This window comes from Chlamydotis macqueenii, chromosome 9 (genome assembly GCF_036417535.1).
Source record: "Chlamydotis macqueenii isolate bChlMac1 chromosome 9, bChlMac1.mat, whole genome shotgun sequence".
In the NCBI taxonomy this organism is placed as follows: Eukaryota; Metazoa; Chordata; class Aves; order Otidiformes; family Otididae; genus Chlamydotis; species Chlamydotis macqueenii.
This window is the reverse complement of record NC_141564.1, coordinates 10,527,186-10,544,677: the sequence shown is the minus strand read 5'-3', so window position 1 is coordinate 10,544,677 and position 17,492 is coordinate 10,527,186. Positions and strand designations below refer to the sequence as shown.

Genomic DNA, 17,492 nt, shown 5'->3' with positions numbered 1-17,492 from the left:
GTTTTTTTTTTTTTTTTTTTGCTATATAAACGGACTTTGTGAATCTGATCTGCCAGTTTGGAAGGCTGCCAGAATCTTAGAAGTTGTAATGTGCTTCACTTATTTTTATCAATGATTATATGCATGTTGTACTTTATTGTGCCTGCACCAAGGGGTGAGGATGACGTAGCTGTAAGCATTTTGTGGTGAAGAAGCTGAAATGGCATTGTTTGTGTTCCGGGTGTCTGGGGGATGAGAAGGTGATATCTACCACTGGTCGCTTCTTAGAAGACCAGGATCTGTTTTTATTTCTCAAATTATATTTTTGCCAACTGATTGCTTGTTTTCAGTGCAAGAATTTGCACATCTGCTACGTGCCTTAAGGTGTAAATAGTTGAATTGCTTTGGATTGTAATGTACTTTGGCAATGGCTTTGAAGAATATTTTTCTTTAGGAAGCCTTAGTAACCCTTTTAAATACCCCATGAATAGGATATTTGTATTCTGTAACTTGATTCATGGAAAGCACATCTCATTACAGTTTTGCAGAGATTATTCCTTCTTCTGAACCAAAGATAGTTTCCTTTTAGCTTTTTTTTTTATTTCTTCTATTTGACCATGCTTTTTTTTTTTCTTCATTTTCCCCAACTCTCTTCACTTGGCAATTAAATGGCAGTTATTTCTCTCTGTGCTGTGTTTTCCGTTCTATTTGTGTGACTCGGCAAAAGTCATAAGGAAATTGAGGGGTTGGAAAAAGACAAAATGGAAAGAATTCAGCTGGGTATGTTCTGTGTGTCATCCAGTCTGATTCTGCAAAAGCCTGAGGTTGTCCTATACTATGGTTAAAGTGGGAGAATGATGTTTTGCCCCTCACACGTGTAGAGATAAAGGGAAGATAGCAAGAAAGGACCTGTTTATAAACTTCATGGTTGTAGCCTTGCTGGTTGAAGGAGGCAAATGGTGCTTGTGACTGTCAATTTTGCAAAAAAATATGCTGGCAATTTATCATCTCCATTAGTGGGTTGGCCTTGCCAAGCAGTCAGTTTGGTTAACTGGTGTCCTTGCATAAATCTTAGTGAAAAATTTACATTTGATAGGCTCAGATATTTTTTATTTCTGTTGTTTAGCTGTTTTCTCAACTGCATCATTTGAAAGGGGTATCTTGCTTATTTGTCTTTGTAAATTAGAGAGAACTGTGCTTGTTCGGAGTATCCTAGGTTGGTCCAGTTTCCTAAATAAAAATAACTGTAAGCTTTCACAGGTATGTGATTTGGCATTGACCAAATAGTTTTATCTGAGACCCCCTAACGGAGGAAAGAGATGTTTCAACAAGTCCCGTGGAGATTGGTGCCTGCCTTTTTAGAGGTGGGAAGGCTTTGAGAGCTGCATGTTCTATTCGAGCATCTGCATGTGTTTTTAATCACCGTAGGTGGAACAGATTATCCCGCTGGCTCTTACTGCCCATTATCAAGGTTACTCTTGTTCTTGCTTTTGCACAAGTCTTTTGGCAGGCAGAAGATCTGAGACTGCGTTTGCCAAGTCTGCGAGAAAGTAATTCTTTGTCTGCCACTGCTGTTTTTTTTGCACAGTTTTTCTGAGTTGAAGTGAAGAGATAAGTATTTTCAGTCTCTGAAGGTAGTCTCATACTGTTCCAGAAAATACCTTTTTGGATCTGATTAAATAAATCTCATGAATCCAAATGCTTCAAGTTGGAAAACAAAACGTCCAAAAAAGATTTGTTTTACTTTTTCTGGAGAAGGCAGTCTGAGATTTGCTGGTTATGTAAATTTTTCTGCAGCAGTGAAATAATTTCAAGCTGCTGAGCTAACATGCCGTTAGAGATGGGGCAGGAAGTGAGCAGTGGCTAGGTAGCACCATCTGAATAAAAACTTGTCAGAAAGCTGCTTTCAGCTAATCCCTGGGAGGAAGTGAGCTATAATCGGTACGAAGTGAGCTAATCACAGGAAATCTATTGCTCAACGGGAGCCTTTAAAAAAAAAAATAGAGCGAGAGAGGGGGCGGGGAGAAAGGGGGAAAGAAAAATACCCATACAGATATCTCATTCTACTTTTGGACTCCAGAATCTCTTTGGTCCAAGAAAATAGATTATCTGAGGAAATTAGCAGGCCTCTGATCTCTGATGAAAAACTGTACAACGTGTATATCTGTTTGCCCTCTTTTCTAGAATAGTGAAACATCAAGTCTCATCTCCTCCAGTAAGATGTTTTTTCAGTTATTAAAAGGTGGTGGTGTGGGGAGCCTGAGGATGAGCTAGCTACCAAAACCACTGGAGCCTTGGGGTCAATGTACTGGGAATGAGTCTCCAAATGTTTTCAACAAGGATTTTTATAATACAGACCATGAAGGGTACACAACTATCCTAAGTCTGTCTTGTTACACTGGTCTTTTCTTGGACCATCACAGGTGAGCTCTTTTATTGTATTATTTTTAATTTTGCTTCTTTTCACTTGACATCTTCTGCCTTGGAGATTTGTTTGCGAGACATCTGTTTTGCTGTTTTCCTCTGCTCTGGACCTGGCTGTCCTGGATGCCGCTCTCTGCGCGTGACAGACGATGCCAGTAGCGCCCTATAAGGCTCTACAGGAAGACAGCAAATGACAGCCACCGCCGTGCAGATTGTCGTATGGATAACTTTATTTTATCAACTCTCGTGCCCTCTGCTAGAGCAGGGACAGGAAAATGTGCTTACTGTCAGGGCTTTTTCACTTTTGATCTGTTCTCTTTTCTTCTTCCATTCCTTCTGTGGGACAGCAACCACTTTTGCTGTGTAACTTTCAAGCACCGTGCCTGCTGTCGGTGTCTGTGGCCCCAGTGTTGTGCAGTGCTCCTTGCAGCAGTTCAGGTCGTGTCCCAGTAAGGTCCTGCAGCTGTCATAGCACATCAAAGGTTATGATTTCAAAAGCAAAGTGGTTATGTTTCTTAATGCATTGGTAGCCTGAAATCCATTACTTCTGCTTTTTGGCCAGCCCTGCAAAGTAGACTTAAATTTGACTTTTGTGTCGTTCCATCTGTGTTACGTTGCCAATAGTAAACGAGTTGAGCAGTTTTTACCTGCCATAAACAGACCTGAGTTTACTTTGCAGCTCCGTGAGCCTCCTGTCAGGGTATGTACATACAGAAGATTTTACTTATTTCACTGATGATGTAGTTCTGGCTCCTTAGAGATCTGTTGCTTAAGTGGCAGTGTAAAGCCAGGATATTATGTGCCAGGAGTAGGAATTTATGTGCGTATTATCAGACAGCTCTGAGCTTGATGTGGTTTGTTGTTTTAGGTATTTTTTTTTTCCTAAGCACTAGTCCAATTTACTTCTGCATCAAATCCCAGGCAGTGAAATACAGATGCAGTCTAGACTCCTCAAATACATGAATTTGAACATCACGAGAAGACAAATTCAACTTATGAGAACTTTCTACAACAGCTGTTTTGTTTGATGCGTGGTACCATCTTCCTACCCTTGCTCAGGACCTTGCAGTACTACCCTGTAAGACTGATGTGTGTTTATGCATAATGCATGTTTAAAAATTAATCTGCTCAAGTACAAGTGCTCCAGGAAAATTGTGACTGTACACTATAGGAAATAGGAAAATTATTTTCTTCAATTTGATTTTATTTCCCTTCAGTCACTCTGCAAACAAGTTTGAGAGGAAAAATGTTAGTCCTTTGTTAGAAGTCAGAGGAGCTAACTATCAGCCCCGTGGCAGAGAGGGGCCTCTGTGGTGGAGCCTGCTGCCGGACGAGCGCGCCGCTTCAGCTGGGACGGGAGTGCGTGTCAGCCTTGATACTGATCACGAGGGAGGCCGGGCAGCCAGGACCGGCACAAGAGCTGTACTTAGGAAGTTCTTCAGGAAGCAGCCCCGCTTTATGCTCACACAAGAGGGAATTGAGGGGAAAAAAAAACCCAACAAAAAAAACCAAGTCAAAGCCAGAGCATTCAGACTAATGTGCTGCAGCAGTGTGCGTTCATCAGCTTTCTGAAAACACTGCCCAATTCTCACTTTACTTTCCAGCTTTTACTCACTGTCAGGTTTGTGTTTCTGGGTGTTTTCCCACCAGTGGCAGCGACAGGAACTGATGTCTCTCGTCTGTGACATTGGTATGCTGTAGGTTATCAGGCCCTTTTCTTCCCCAAAAGGAAGAAAGCTAGTGAGCAGCAGAACTGACTCCTGCAACATCATTGTAAAAATGAAACTCTGAACGCACGTGCAAATCAGTCATTGCAGGTCTCTTCAGGGGCTAGGAGGAAGAGGGTGGGTTAAGCTATGCAAGGAGCTTCCCTGTGCTTTTCTTGCCTCAGCCTCACTGGTCAAAAGTGGAAAGGAAAGAGTTGTACTTCAGAGGAACCTGGCTTGAGGTCTCCCACTGTTGGTGGTGAGTGATTTAGGATAGCACAGACCCTTGCTGGCCTCTGGCTGCTGGCTCTGCAGCAGAGGAGAGAGCACATTTACTCTTCAGCTGCTGCAGTTCAGGTTACAACGGTGTCTAAGGCTGCCAAGGATGAAGAGTACTGCCATTTTTGCTGCCCCAGTGCAGGGCAAGGAACCTTTGTCAAAAGGAGGGGACAGCTGTTGGGAGTAGTGTTGTATGTGGGAGATAAGGACTGAGAATTGGAGCCTTGTCACCAGTGCGGGTCCCTGTGAGTACGTTTTGTGAAGTAAGCAGCAGAACTGTTGGGAGAAAAGCTTTTAGCTCCTTCTGTGTCTTTTTTTTTGGTGAGTGCAGCGGGCTGCAGCACTGTCCTGTGGTGGGAGTGAATCTGTCTGCAGTCTGTAGTTAAGTATTATTTGCAGCTTCACAGCTTGTCTCTGTGGTTCAGTCCATTGCTTTCTAGTTCTTGTAATTAAATGTAGTGTGACTAGTGACTGTGGGGGAGTTGCCGATGTACTTGAATATATTATTACTGGTATTGTCTTCACTGGCAGAGATGAAAGTGAATCCCTTTCCCCAATTACATCCTCTTCCATGTATTACCTTTGCTGCTTCTGGCATCCTCCAGATTTAGCGTACTTTTGTGAGGTTGCGCAGACTTAGGTTGACCATTAGGTTGACCAAATCTCTTTCAACCAATCTAAAAAACTCCCCACTGTTAATTTTGTTGTCTGATTCTGTCAGAGAAATATGAACCTCGCATCCCCTGTGCCAGTATACAGACTCCTGGCAGGCCCTGGAAAGAATGAAAATTCCCATGGTCCTTGCAGCTCCCTGCGCAAGCCATGATTCAGCAGGGCAGCCACGTGAGTGGTTGCACCTAGCTGCTGTGAAATGAACGGACTCCTTTTCCTCTTTAGGGGAGTGAGAAAGCAGAAAAGGAGGTTCAGGGTGTGTTTGCACTCCTTTTTTTTTTTTAATCACTCCTCCAGTCATTGCCCATAATGCCAAACCTCTGCAGCTATTTCAAAAGTACTTCCTGATGCTGTGGAAACTTTCCCTGCATAATTCCCAGCGTAACGATAAAGGAGAGGGAAACTGTGCTTTTCTTCTGCACTCAGCTGTCAGAAAGAGACTAACTATTTGGATTTGAACCTGAACAAAATGATTGATTTTTAACTTCCGATGATGACTGAAGGATCAGACTTCTCTTTCCTGAAGCGACCTGTTGTGAGTGGAGCTGTTGTAATTTATTTAAACTACAAATTCAAAGCTGCTGTGCATTGAAATGGTCCTTTGAACAAAACAGTTTTGGATCTAGCACTTTGTTTTAACAACGGTCTTTGAAACAGCCACTCAGAAATCGTGCTACTTTGTGTTATTAAGTAAATCACATCGCTTAAGTTTTCCCTAACAGCTGAGGTTTTAGTAAACCACAGATTTAATGAGCTTGACGGATTTTGTTTAACTGCAAATGACGGAGCCAGTCCCTCAGGTGGGAAGCTGATGCCCGAGCTCTTTCTCCCTCCCCAGTCTGCTCTGCAAGCCCCGCAGCTGTTTTCCTCTGCGGTGCCCCTGGGCTCTGCTTCGAGCAAGGTCAAGGATGTTTCTGAGCACTTTGAACGTGAAACACTGATCGGAGCTGTGGCTCTGAGGGTTCTGCACAGATGCTGTTATGCCAGTTTCTTGAAGCGCCTGGTTTTCTTGTGGAATAGATAGGTTTTGGATGTCCGTGTACTTGCTTCCAACTTGTTGTTTAAGAATTTCTTCTCTTGAACACACACGGCACTAAGGATTGATTTGTTTCAGATCACGATGCTGTAATACTGAGTGTGCGCTGAGCTGACCTGCGCTGTTTGTGTCACTGAAAATTGAGAATTATTACTGCAGTGAGGATTTTATTTTTAAAACATGCAAACAAAAGTGCAGTGAATGTTTATTTTTAAATTTGCAACCTGAGTACCACATTACAGCATTGTTAATTGGGTGACTGGGCTCTCCAAGGGAGCAGCGTGCAGGGAATTAGTATGGGCTTGGTGGGCCGAGTCTGTTCTTGTCCACTTTCAGGTGCAGGTTAGTTGTTTATCCTTATACCCTGCTCTTTCTAATATCAGGCAACACAAATAATTGCATAGAGGGAGGAAATAATGGGGTTTACTTCAGAAAAACACAAAAAGCCACTCGTGATGTTGCTTTCTTCACACAGTGTATCATTTTAGTGTTACAGTTTTGTGATATGCTTCTTTATCTGCTGTGCAAAACAGCCGTCTGATTGTATTTCCTTGTTCAAAGGGAGGAGTGCTTTCTTTTAAATGTCTGTTTCCATTTGGATAGCTGAAGACCCTATATCCTATTATTTTCTAAGATTTTATTAGCCTAAGGGAAATGTATCATGGTCTGCTATCACTCCAAGCCCAACTTCAGTAGGACTCTCAAATGCCATATATCAGTTTTGGTGGTTCAGACCAGGAAATTTGTACATCTCCAAGTGGTGGCATGCACTTTGTGCAAACAATATGTATTGTTAGGGAAGCGATTGGAATTAAAATCCCTGTGGGTAGGCTGCGCAAGCCTGCTGTTAGATTGCAGGGTTCTTAATTTTTTCCCCACATTGCAGTGTAGTTACTAGAAAATACAGAAGATCCTGCAGATAACTTGCAACATCTGAAAGAGCAATCAGTAAGCAAAGTTGTAAGACTGTTGGAGGATGAGAATTGCAGTCTGATTCACAGCTGCATCCCCGCAGACATGTTCAAGTGTTGCAGGTCTATTTATCACTCCACCATCAGGCAAAGGCCTCAAAGGCAAGTTTGTCTAGGTGGGTGTTGCACGGCTTTGACTGCTGTTCCACATCAGTTTCTGAGGAGATGGGGCAACCAGCACATGTCCAGTTTTCACTTGCACCGTTATTACTTTACTTGGTGCTGCTTGTGCCTCTGAAGGTATTTGTACAGAAATTATATGCTTTCATGGGCATTTGTGGTGATAATTCATTTTAATCTCTTGAGCTTCATGACATAAAACACTGTACTCTTGTGCTGCATGAATTCAGGCTGCTAGCCTGCATTGTTTTTCTTCGTTGGGATCTGGCCGTATTCACCCAGTGCAACCATAGGGAATGGCAGTCTACCTCATTTTAGTTTTTTCTGCTAAAACCATGTTGTTGCAAGATGCATGTGTTGTGCCGAGATATTGTATAGCACAGTATTTATACTTTGGAAATAAGGTGTGATAATTGAAAGTGGATCGTACTGTATTATCCTGACCTTTTGGAATGAGACTGGTAGTGATTGCTCCAGTGGCATGACTGGGACCGAGTCATGCTTTGGGACTATGATGGGCAGCTGGTAGGCACCAGTAGGCCATTCATTCCCCAAACTGTCGTGACAGGAGGAGCAGGAGGTCAACCCAGTGGTCATGTCTTAGCTCCTGTTCCAAAGAGGTAGTTCGTCATTTGAGCGTATGGAGGAGTGAGGGGCATATTTGTAATCCAGCTGTCATTGAGAGGTAACTTCTGTGAATCTTTATTTGTGCTTTTTACTCTATAGCAGAGAGGCTGCCTGTTTCTTGGTGATCAGAGAAAAATCTCCAGGATATTAGGGGGAGGGAGGAAAGGCCAGTGCAGATTTTCTTAAATGTGGAACATGTCATGTCGATTCTTTGTTGTGCTGTATTTTTAGCTTTAGTAGGTATTTGTTCATCATCTCTTTCATCTTTTTGTTAAGGACTCTAAGAGGATTGTGGTGTTAGTATATACTGATTTTACAAATGGAGGAAGTGTGGCACAAAGTGGTACAGTAATGCAAGTCCTCATTCAGAAGTGGAATGCATCCAGTGGATCTCAGTCCCCATGCTCTTTGATGCAGGCTGCATAATTTGGGTAGAGATACTCTCAATGCTATTTAATGTGGACAGTGTTCACTTAGGACTTTTAAACATAAGCTATTCTTCTCTCCTCAAGATCTTGTCAGATGAATGGCAAGAAAGAAAAACATCTAAAGCTTTTAAAGGTGTTTGACTCTAGAGCACAGAGCTCTTTGGGCTAGAGCTACCTCTAAAAGAAGTTGTACTCATGCCCTGGTGTGTACTGTGTCTTTCATGTTCACAGCCTTTGTGTGAACAAATTAGTGAACCAGATCAGGGAATTGGTTCGCATTATAACTGACTACTCTTTTTGACTGGGTTAGTTTCATCACTGGAAAAGTTTGTCACTCCATCCCACAAATGCCGCTGCTGGCACAAATGAATGGGTGGCCCAGAAGCGAGAGCGAGGAAGGGATCCACTTCCTTTGGCGGAGACTTTGGTGTCTGCTGGTGTTGTGCTTGCTGAGTTCGTCAGAGATGAAGTCACACCTCCTTTCCTTGGCCAACAGAAGAAATGCTACATTTATGTATTCTATGCTCTTTTCCTATGTTAAAACAAATATTTCTATTTCAGTGCTTTCACTAGCTATTGAGAACCATGTCTGACAACGGAGAACTGGAAGACAAGCCACCAGCTCCTCCTGTCCGGATGAGCAGTGCCATCTTCAGTTCAGGGGGCAAAGACCAGTTGTCTGCCAACCACAGCTTGAAACCCCTGCCCTCTGTACCAGAAGAGAGAAAACCTAGGAATAAAATCATCTCCATATTCTCTAGCACTGAAAAAGGTAAGATGCCTCTATTTTCCAAGGTTACTACTTCTGTTCCTTTACTGTTCTTGTCATTTTGATAGCACTTTAGACATTTGAGTCCAGCTTGTCCAATTGTAGGAAATTGGAGGAAGTGTTGAAAGTTTGATTTGTGTATTCAGTGAGCTGAGATGTTCTTTCTGTTTGCCCTGGGATGTTTGAAGATGAAACGCGAAGAAAAAATAAATAGCTCACCATGCTATTGGTTCTCAAGTTTGCTGCCCAGTTTAAAGTAATGCATTTCCAAACAACCCTAATAAATGTTTGTGATTCCTGGGTATCACATTACCTAACCATTTTGCTCTGCTAAATGCAGATTTCTAATTTAAACTGAGCATCCAGCTGTTTTGGAAGGTACTTCGTGATGTTATGTTGAGGAGAAAAAAAGGTAGTAAAGAAATGGTGGGGAGGGTGCAGTGTGCTTGAAGGAGAACTGAGAAAAATTAAGTCCTTCTGTCTGCGTAACTGCACTGTTAAAATTAATTACTAGTGGGGGATAAATCTGGATTGCTGTAAACAAGGATTATTTCTGAGAAAAACGTGCTGTAATTAAACTAGACTGTATTTGTGCTTTGTTTCTGTCCTCTTCATGATGGGTGTATTTACAGCACTGGAGCCCTGATCCTGGGTCTCCAGGATGTCTGTATCCATGTACAACAAAATAGTGCATAGGTAGAAGTATCTTCTAACATCTGGTACGGAGAAACTGCGCAGGGACTTACAAGCCTGACCTGACTTACAAGCATTTTATTAATCTCTACCAGTTAGCATTTTTGTGATTAAGATGCACAGGGGGAAGACCCTGCTGCTCTTAATATCTTCTAGTTCTGCTCTTGGCTTCCTATGCCTCGTTGCTGATGTGCTGGGCAGGACTGGTTTAGTCATGCTGACACAAGTTTGTTTGAGTGTTTCATGAGACTTTGGTGCTCCAGTTATTTATTTGCTTGGGTAAGTGTTTTCCCCAGGGCTGGTTTTCACTCTTGCTCAGCCATGTGAAGAGTCCCTCTGAAGCCATGGCTCGCCCTGAACGCAAACGCTAGAGGCAGCCTTCCCTGTATTCGGAAGATCTGGCTTTCCACAATCTGGCAGAGTTTCTGCTCTGAATGGTGGGCGTATTTTCCTTTTCGGAGGATGGAAAGATTTGGCCAGTGCAACTTTTGGAAGCAGAATAGTTATTTCACAAGGTCACTTATTGCGAAATAACTGTCCGTGGCTGGATTACAGCAATAGAAGTGGTGGTCTTTTTTTTTTTTTCTGGCAATGAGGTAAGGAGAACGTGAGAAGTTACTACAAGTTGGTGGCAGCACCCCAAAAGAGAGACTGCAGGCCTCTGAGGCTGGTGAAGGTGGGGAGTCTGGGTGCTGTCAGCTAGGTGTAGAGCCCTTCGATACTGCAGAAACTTGTGTTTTACCATCATATCGTTGGTCATGGGAGGAAATGCCTAGAAATTGTCGTGATGCTGCAAGAAAATCTGGTGGAAGGATCAAATATGTCCATCTTTAGACTGGTTTAGGAGCTGGGATGGCGTTTGTCATTATGCTGTCACGTTGATCATTCATTAGAGCATTTGTGGCTCTTTTTTGCAGACAGGGATATAATGAAGTAGAACGTAAACCCCAGGTGAAAGAAGGTTTTCCTTGTGCTCAATCAGTAATACTGTGTAAGACTTGTGTTGTGAAACGAATTATGAATGTGAGTGGGTGCAGTACAGCGCCACAGCTTTGTGACATTTTATAGGGTCTTTAGTTCTCCTTGGATACTTCCTCTTTCTGTCTTGACGGTGGGCTTGTTCATTGCTGAAATGGCTGGGGAGGTGGTTGAAGACTTGACTCGGCTCATCTGAAGTTACTTTGCAGTCCTGTTACTTAAGCTTATTCAGACCACTCTGTAAATATTGACGTGTACCAAATTTTTGGAAATTAATCTGCATACTCGTTTAGCATGTGTCTGTATCCCTGCTCATGTTTAGTGATGCAAAATGCAAAGTAAGAACGGAAGAAATAATTTCTGCTGAGAAAAGTACATTTTGGAGAAAATGCTGTCAGTTTATCTTTTATAGTTGTTCAAAAATATTTAAAGTAATGTCCTGAAAAAAGAGCAGAAAGTTTTACTGCATGGCAAGATAATGTGGTTAGGAAAAATAGTAATTGAATTATCTGATTGAAAGAAACAATCTGAAAGTTGTATTTTTTTTTCATTTTGGAATGAACTTGCCGATTGTTTGACCTGCAGCAAGGATAATGTAAGCATCCAAATAAATGTTTTCGGCCCTCAAAACTGGAAAACTGTCTGTCAAATATAAGCAGTGACTTTCTGTCACTAAAACAACGGTCAGATGTTAGCCGTTTTGTTCCTTGGCATGGCTGAGGTGCACCCTCACCAGAAATGTCTATTGGAATACAATTTTCTTTTACATTCTGTTGCTGGGAGACTTTACAGAAATACTAACTTCGTGCTCCAATTTTTCAAATATATTGGGACTATATGCAAAATCTGTCAACCTGGGCCAGAAATTTTTCCTGTGAAAAATTTCTCCAGCCAGTCCAAAAGTTAACAAACTACTACAAAAATGTTGAATTTTCTATTTTCAGAAAAATGAAGGGATGCCTTTCCAGGAGATGTACAGGTCTACTGCAGACAGGCTTGTTACTGGATAACATAGTTTGGCTCTATTCTGCAGATCTTTGTTCATGTAATTTTGCAGGGTCCCTCCTGGCCAGCTTAATCATCTCTCTTGCCGCAGCTCTGCCCCCGAGTCCTCTTCTGGGAGGTTTTTGTAGCTCAGCAGATGGCCTTGAGGAGGAGGTGTGCTTTGGGGGACTCACTGCAGACAGTGAGGTTTAGCAAATGCCAAGTTTCTGCCCCAAGTCTGAGCTAGTTCTGCACTGAAATAATCATAAGAGTTTGAAGGGATTATTTAATGACCTAGTAGTCATGGAGGTTTTTCCCCTGTTTCCATTGTTTAGGATAAATGAAGTGATAGTCATCTTTTTACTAGAGTACTTAATTACCATGAATTTCCTTGGCTAGACTTCTGAAGGCAAATGAACCTGTGTGTGTTTTTGGAAAGCTCTAAAATAGTCCCCTAAAACTATAAATGTTTGTCTTCAAGCAGAACTTCTTAAAGGAGGTGCTGTGGGGCATCGCCCAGGATCCAGGATCATGCATGTGACATGCGTAAGACTCCTGGCTCAGGGCAGGTTTCAGTGTGGTTTCAGCTGCGGCTCAGTAACTCAAAGTGTACTATCTGGAGTCATCTACCTGCTACCATCAGGCTGTTGGGAAACGTCTGTGTTTCTTGCTTTGCGTACGGAGATTGGCTGGAGCACGCTGTAGGCTCACACGCTGGTGGGGAGCGAGGGATGCTCGAGGCTGGGTTTGCGATGCAGGAGGGTGTGTCAGGTACCTTGGGTGACGCCTTGCTGAGTGCCTGTGGCTTCATCTGGGGAAGAGAAGAACCCAGCTGTATTTGAGGCACTTTCTTAATCAGACAGAGCAATTCTCCAGTTCACTGAATCGTTCTGAAGGACCTGTGTCTTCCCCCTCCTGGGAACAGGGGGTCTGTACGCTGCTGTCCCTGCATGGCCAAGGGACCACATCTTAGATTCACTTGTGGTTTGAAGTGAGCATTGCCCTTTATTAGAGGGATTCCCATGTAGGTACAGAACTGTGTTGCAAAAATAATCAGAGGTTGAAAGCAGCGTGGCCTCGCAGTGGCCTTGTTCGCAGAGCCTCGGGTACGTCCTGCCAACACATGACTCACAGGACTTGCCTCTTGACTGAAGCTCACTGCTTGCGTTTGTTTGAAGTGCTGCTGTGATCTCCTCTTCCTGTGGGTAGAGGAGTGATTTTTAGTCTCCTTTCCTAGCCTACTAATGTGATGTTCGTATTTTTGGCAGGAGTGGGTTTATTTGTGCAGTACATGCCTGAAGAGTTTGAGCACCAGCTCCTGTTCCCTAGATGTCAAGTGCTCCTGAACAGGAACCTTCCTGAAGAATATAACTTTTTTTTTTTTCCCCCCCTCTTGCTTTCACATAAACAGCTGCAAGAGATTGGGAAGAAACACTACTTTCCTTAAAGGTTTTCATATAAGCAAGTTTCTCCTGTCCTGTGACTGAACAATGTTAATGAGAACATTTGACAGTGGGTTTGCTTTTTGGCTCTGACCTGTGCAGCCATATTAAAGATATCCTGTTTATAATAGCCGTGTCTTTCCACTGCATTGTTCAGCTGGAGGCAACCCACATGGCTTTTCGTTTGAGTATTGTCCTCGGCTCCCCGTCCTTCCTCTCCTGCCAGCATAAGGGGATTTCAGACGGATTCTCTGTCTCTGAGCAGCGTGATCTGTGCTTGCCCCATGTTCAGTAACTTTTTACCATGTAGTAACAAAGAGGATGTTGTTTTACCTGCTCTTTTTCTATACTGAAGCTACATTATTTTTATTTTTAAGGCAAATTTAAAAACAAAGTAAAAAAACTTTTTTTTTTTTTTTTTTACTTACAAACATAAAATGGTAATCAAGTTAGATTGCAGAATGGTGTGCTGCTTTCCTTTGTGGTTATGAGCACTATGGAATTATTGCTGGCTTCATGCACGCTAATAGATTGCAGCTGATTCAGCTGTATGCTCTGTGAGCCCACAGGCATTCCCAAGATTACACATCCACTTTTCTTGGTATCAGGTTAGACATGTCTGCAGCTCATTGCCAGGCCTCTGCCCCTTCAGCAGAGGGCCGTGAGATGAGGTCTTGAGCATCATCTTTCTACCTGGAGAGCAAACAGCAAGTACGTTCCTCTGCTCTGGCAGGGAAAGAAAGCAGGGCTTGGGCTTTTTTGCAAGAACAAGAAAACAGGTTCCTGAAACCTTCCAACTTAACTCCAAACCTTTTCTAAGTAAAGGGAACAGAATGGTATATTTTATATTCAGAGTTAACTACAATTCGTCTTCCATTTTTACTTACTTTCTCTTTGTCAGAAAAAATAAAAAAGCAAAAAACTCAAGCCCCGGGCATTGTAAAATGTCTTATAAATTTAATTGGATCTAGATTGGACTGTGCGCATGGTTCTTCTCATTAGCTGTTTCTGTGTCTGGTACTTATTATGCTTGGTTCCCCCCCACCCCTCTCTGCTTTTAATTTAAATTAGGTAATTGCTCTGAGGCTATAAACTCTTATCTTCATCACAGGAAGTCCTAGTTTGCATTAATTACCTTGAATTGAAGCAGTGAGACAACTGAGTTTTAACTGTCTTTAGGGTGAACTTGAGGTTGAACTGAAGTTGTCTTCGATGTTGTTTTTAATCCATATTACATGTCATTTTTTGCATTGTAAACATTTCATATGTGTAGATTTCATATGCTCTGCAGAGCTCCTTGCACTCTGGGGCTCTCTTGTTTGCTTGCTACCATTGTAGAAATTATTTAATAGAATTTAATATTTAATAGAACAAGTTGTTGATTCTTATATGCAGTCTGTACTAGCTTGAAAATATCAAATCTCTGTGCATTATGTAAACACCTTCATCCAGTAAACAGAGTAATAATTACATTCATCCTAACTGTTGTAATGTTTAGATTGATTATGTTAAAGGGAGACAATAGGACTTGAAATCTTTGCTCAGTAGATCTTTGAATCTCTTTTTCAGGAAGCAAGAAGAAGGAAAAGGAAAGGCCAGAAATCTCCCCACCATCAGATTTTGAGCATACCATCCATGTTGGCTTTGATGCTGTTACTGGAGAGTTCACTGTAAGTATACCTGCCTTGAAGTTACTTGGAAGATAGCTGTGGGTCAGTGCTGTAGTGAAGCCGTTGTGGTGTTTTAAAATGAAGCGTGAGCTAGTCTGTTCGTTGTTACCAAAGAAATAACTCTACTTTGTATTTGTACAGCATGCAGAGTAATGAGACTGACCTGTTAGTGCTTCTGCAGTGTAAATGACAGATCTAATGCTTTGTGTCACCTGGGAGAGCCTTCCCTGAGAAACCCTCTTCAGTTTACTTTCATTAGTGGGTAACACTGGTTCTGTTAAGCGCTTTTGCATTCCTGTTCCTCACATCTGGCTTAATACATCTGAAACAGGTGGCGTCATGTACGCACGGGGGTTCGAGATATTGAGCAGCCAGGAGGGATTTCAGCTGTGACTTGGTTTGTGTTGTGTCACCTATGGACATATGACTGCCTATTAAAACCCAGTCCTACCTGATCATGTGTTTAAGGCTGTACATGTTATGCTTTTTATAGAGGAAAGAAATTTGTTCTGCGTTTTAAAAATCTTTAAAATACTAGAAAGATACTTAAAATAGCCTATTATTTCAGGGAATGCCGGAGCAATGGGCTCGGTTGCTGCAGACCTCAAATATCACAAAGCTAGAACAGAAGAAAAACCCCCAGGCAGTACTAGATGTGCTGAAATTCTACGACTCCAAAGACACAGCAAAACAGAAGTATCTGAGTTTTTCTGCTCCAGGTGAGATCTAAATGTGTGCAAGCCATACTGAAGGGGAGTTGTGTATTTGGAACACAGCCTTCCTCTCTTTCAGAAAAATAAATCAGATTCAAATGCTGAAAGAGCAAGCTACTTTTCCAAGAGGAACAAATGTTCAAAGATGGATTTAAAACTTACTGGAAACTGGCGTTGTCCAGTTAATTTCCTGTTTTAAGTGGAGAGGGGAAGATATAGAACTGGATAATTCAAAATAGCAGCCAAAATGAACTTTAACGGGCTGTGTTTATGAAGCTGGGGCTCTGAGACTGTGATTAATTGGTTTTGTGCTGGAGACCTTGCTCCTTCTGTCTGCGGCCAGAACAGCTATCTGTGAACTTGATGTCACCATGTGGTAACATCAAAGATAATTTGTGGGTTCTAGGTTGGGAGCTATGTGGAGGGGCTGAGAAAATGACTGCCCTACAAACGCATGCAGTTTTACCTAGTTTTCTTCCAAATTATTTCTGAAAATGGCTTAGTAGTAAGGCTTTGTATTAGTCTTATCCTTGATTGAAGATACTGCTTACGGGAACAGAAATATCCATTTGATCCTGATTTCACATCCCAGTAAGAACACATAAGTGTTTTGTGCCGTGCTCTGTTTGGAAAACTGTGTGTGAGTACTCAAGTGAGGTGAAGAGCAAGTTGGGAAATGAGTGATTTTGCCTTCCCGTAGGGGAGAATTTTAGAAACTTACAGCTTCCTTCTGCACAGTCTTACAGTACGATACTGGTTTCTCTCATTTGTGACCATGAAATTTTGCCTTCTGAGAGAAGAAAAAAAATCTCCAAAGCAGCCTGTATTCTTTACTCTGTAAAGTTCACATTTTATTATTTTTCTGATGATTTTATGTACTCTGCTGTTTGTCCTATTTAGAAAAAGATGGCTTCCCTTCAGGAACACCGACGGTGAGTCTTTTTACTAATCTTTCTATATACTTAGGCACATACAAGTTCAGGTCTTCTGTATTATGTAGTAAATCTCACACTATAAAACAAAATGAGAATTTTTTTGTGGAATAAAATCACAAATTGGGGCATCAACACAGCATATTTCACTGGAGCAATAGTATTTTAGTCTTGTGATAAAATATAATTTGACACTTAAACCACTCAACCTATCCTTTTCTTTCAACATCAGTAAGAAAGACTGTAGGGGAGACAATTTTGTTTATTTTTTTTAATTTGGTAAAACTGTAGACCAATGCCAAAGGTTCAGAGCCATCAACAGCTGTGGCAGATGATGAGGATGATGATGAAGAAGCTCCTCCTCCTGTTATTGCTCCACGGCCAGATCACACAAAATCGGTGAGTAGCTGTAAAATTTACAGTGCAGACCTGCATTTCTCAGTATTTCAGAACTTTTTCTACTTCTGTTTTCTAGCGAAGTGTTTTATTTGTGAAATGAGCTGTTGTAAATTTTTAGGGAGAAATTCTATTTTATTTGAGTTCGCTAAGAAAATGCCTAATATCTGGATATCAGTTTGATCAGAAATCCTGAAGTTAATGCTGATTTGTTTGTTGGCTTGTGTTGAAGATATCCAGCTAAACCTATCTTTCAACCCAAGATGTCAGGAGGAGGCTTTTTGGTCCTAAAACTACACAGCTGGTTTCTGTAACTTTGCACAGTACAGCGCTACAAGTGTAGTGTATTTGATTTCCTTTGTTTTATTTGATTGCAGTGTGATAGCCTCACCAAATATACTACCTAAACACAAAACAATTCCACTTTAAGATATGAAAGCTTATTTGGCTCGCAAAGTTGTCAGCATTACCTCAAAAGTTAAGTGCTTAAGAAGTTGTTTGTTAAGTCTTAGTGTAGTTGTCCTGAACTAGATGCCTTGTTAATAGAGCCCCAGGGATCCCACTTACTTCAGCTCGTTCTTTTGACTGTGGTAGGTGTACATGTTGCTGCTCTGCCCGCTTATTTTTGCTTCATGAGTGCAAATGTGAATTGTGTATATTTGTCAAATGATAC

The 17,492-nt window shown here is 41.8% G+C and overlaps 1 protein-coding gene across 4 annotated transcripts in view; it reads left to right on the top strand.

The window, feature by feature from the left end:
• PAK2 (p21 (RAC1) activated kinase 2) overlaps window positions 1–17,492 on the top strand; it is a 46,787-nt gene that overhangs the window by 12,324 nt on the left and 16,971 nt on the right. For all 4 annotated transcript variants that reach the window (XM_086754550.1, XM_086754549.1, XM_086754546.1 and 1 more), the window contains 5 exons: window positions 8,804–9,014; window positions 14,678–14,778; window positions 15,347–15,497; window positions 16,392–16,423; window positions 16,715–16,822. In XM_086754550.1, coding sequence (XP_086610676.1) covers window positions 8,828–9,014; window positions 14,678–14,778; window positions 15,347–15,497; window positions 16,392–16,423; window positions 16,715–16,822 — 579 coding nt within the window. In that variant the 5' untranslated portion in view covers window positions 8,804–8,827. The remainder of the gene's footprint in view (window positions 1–8,803; window positions 9,015–14,677; window positions 14,779–15,346; window positions 15,498–16,391; window positions 16,424–16,714; window positions 16,823–17,492) is intronic.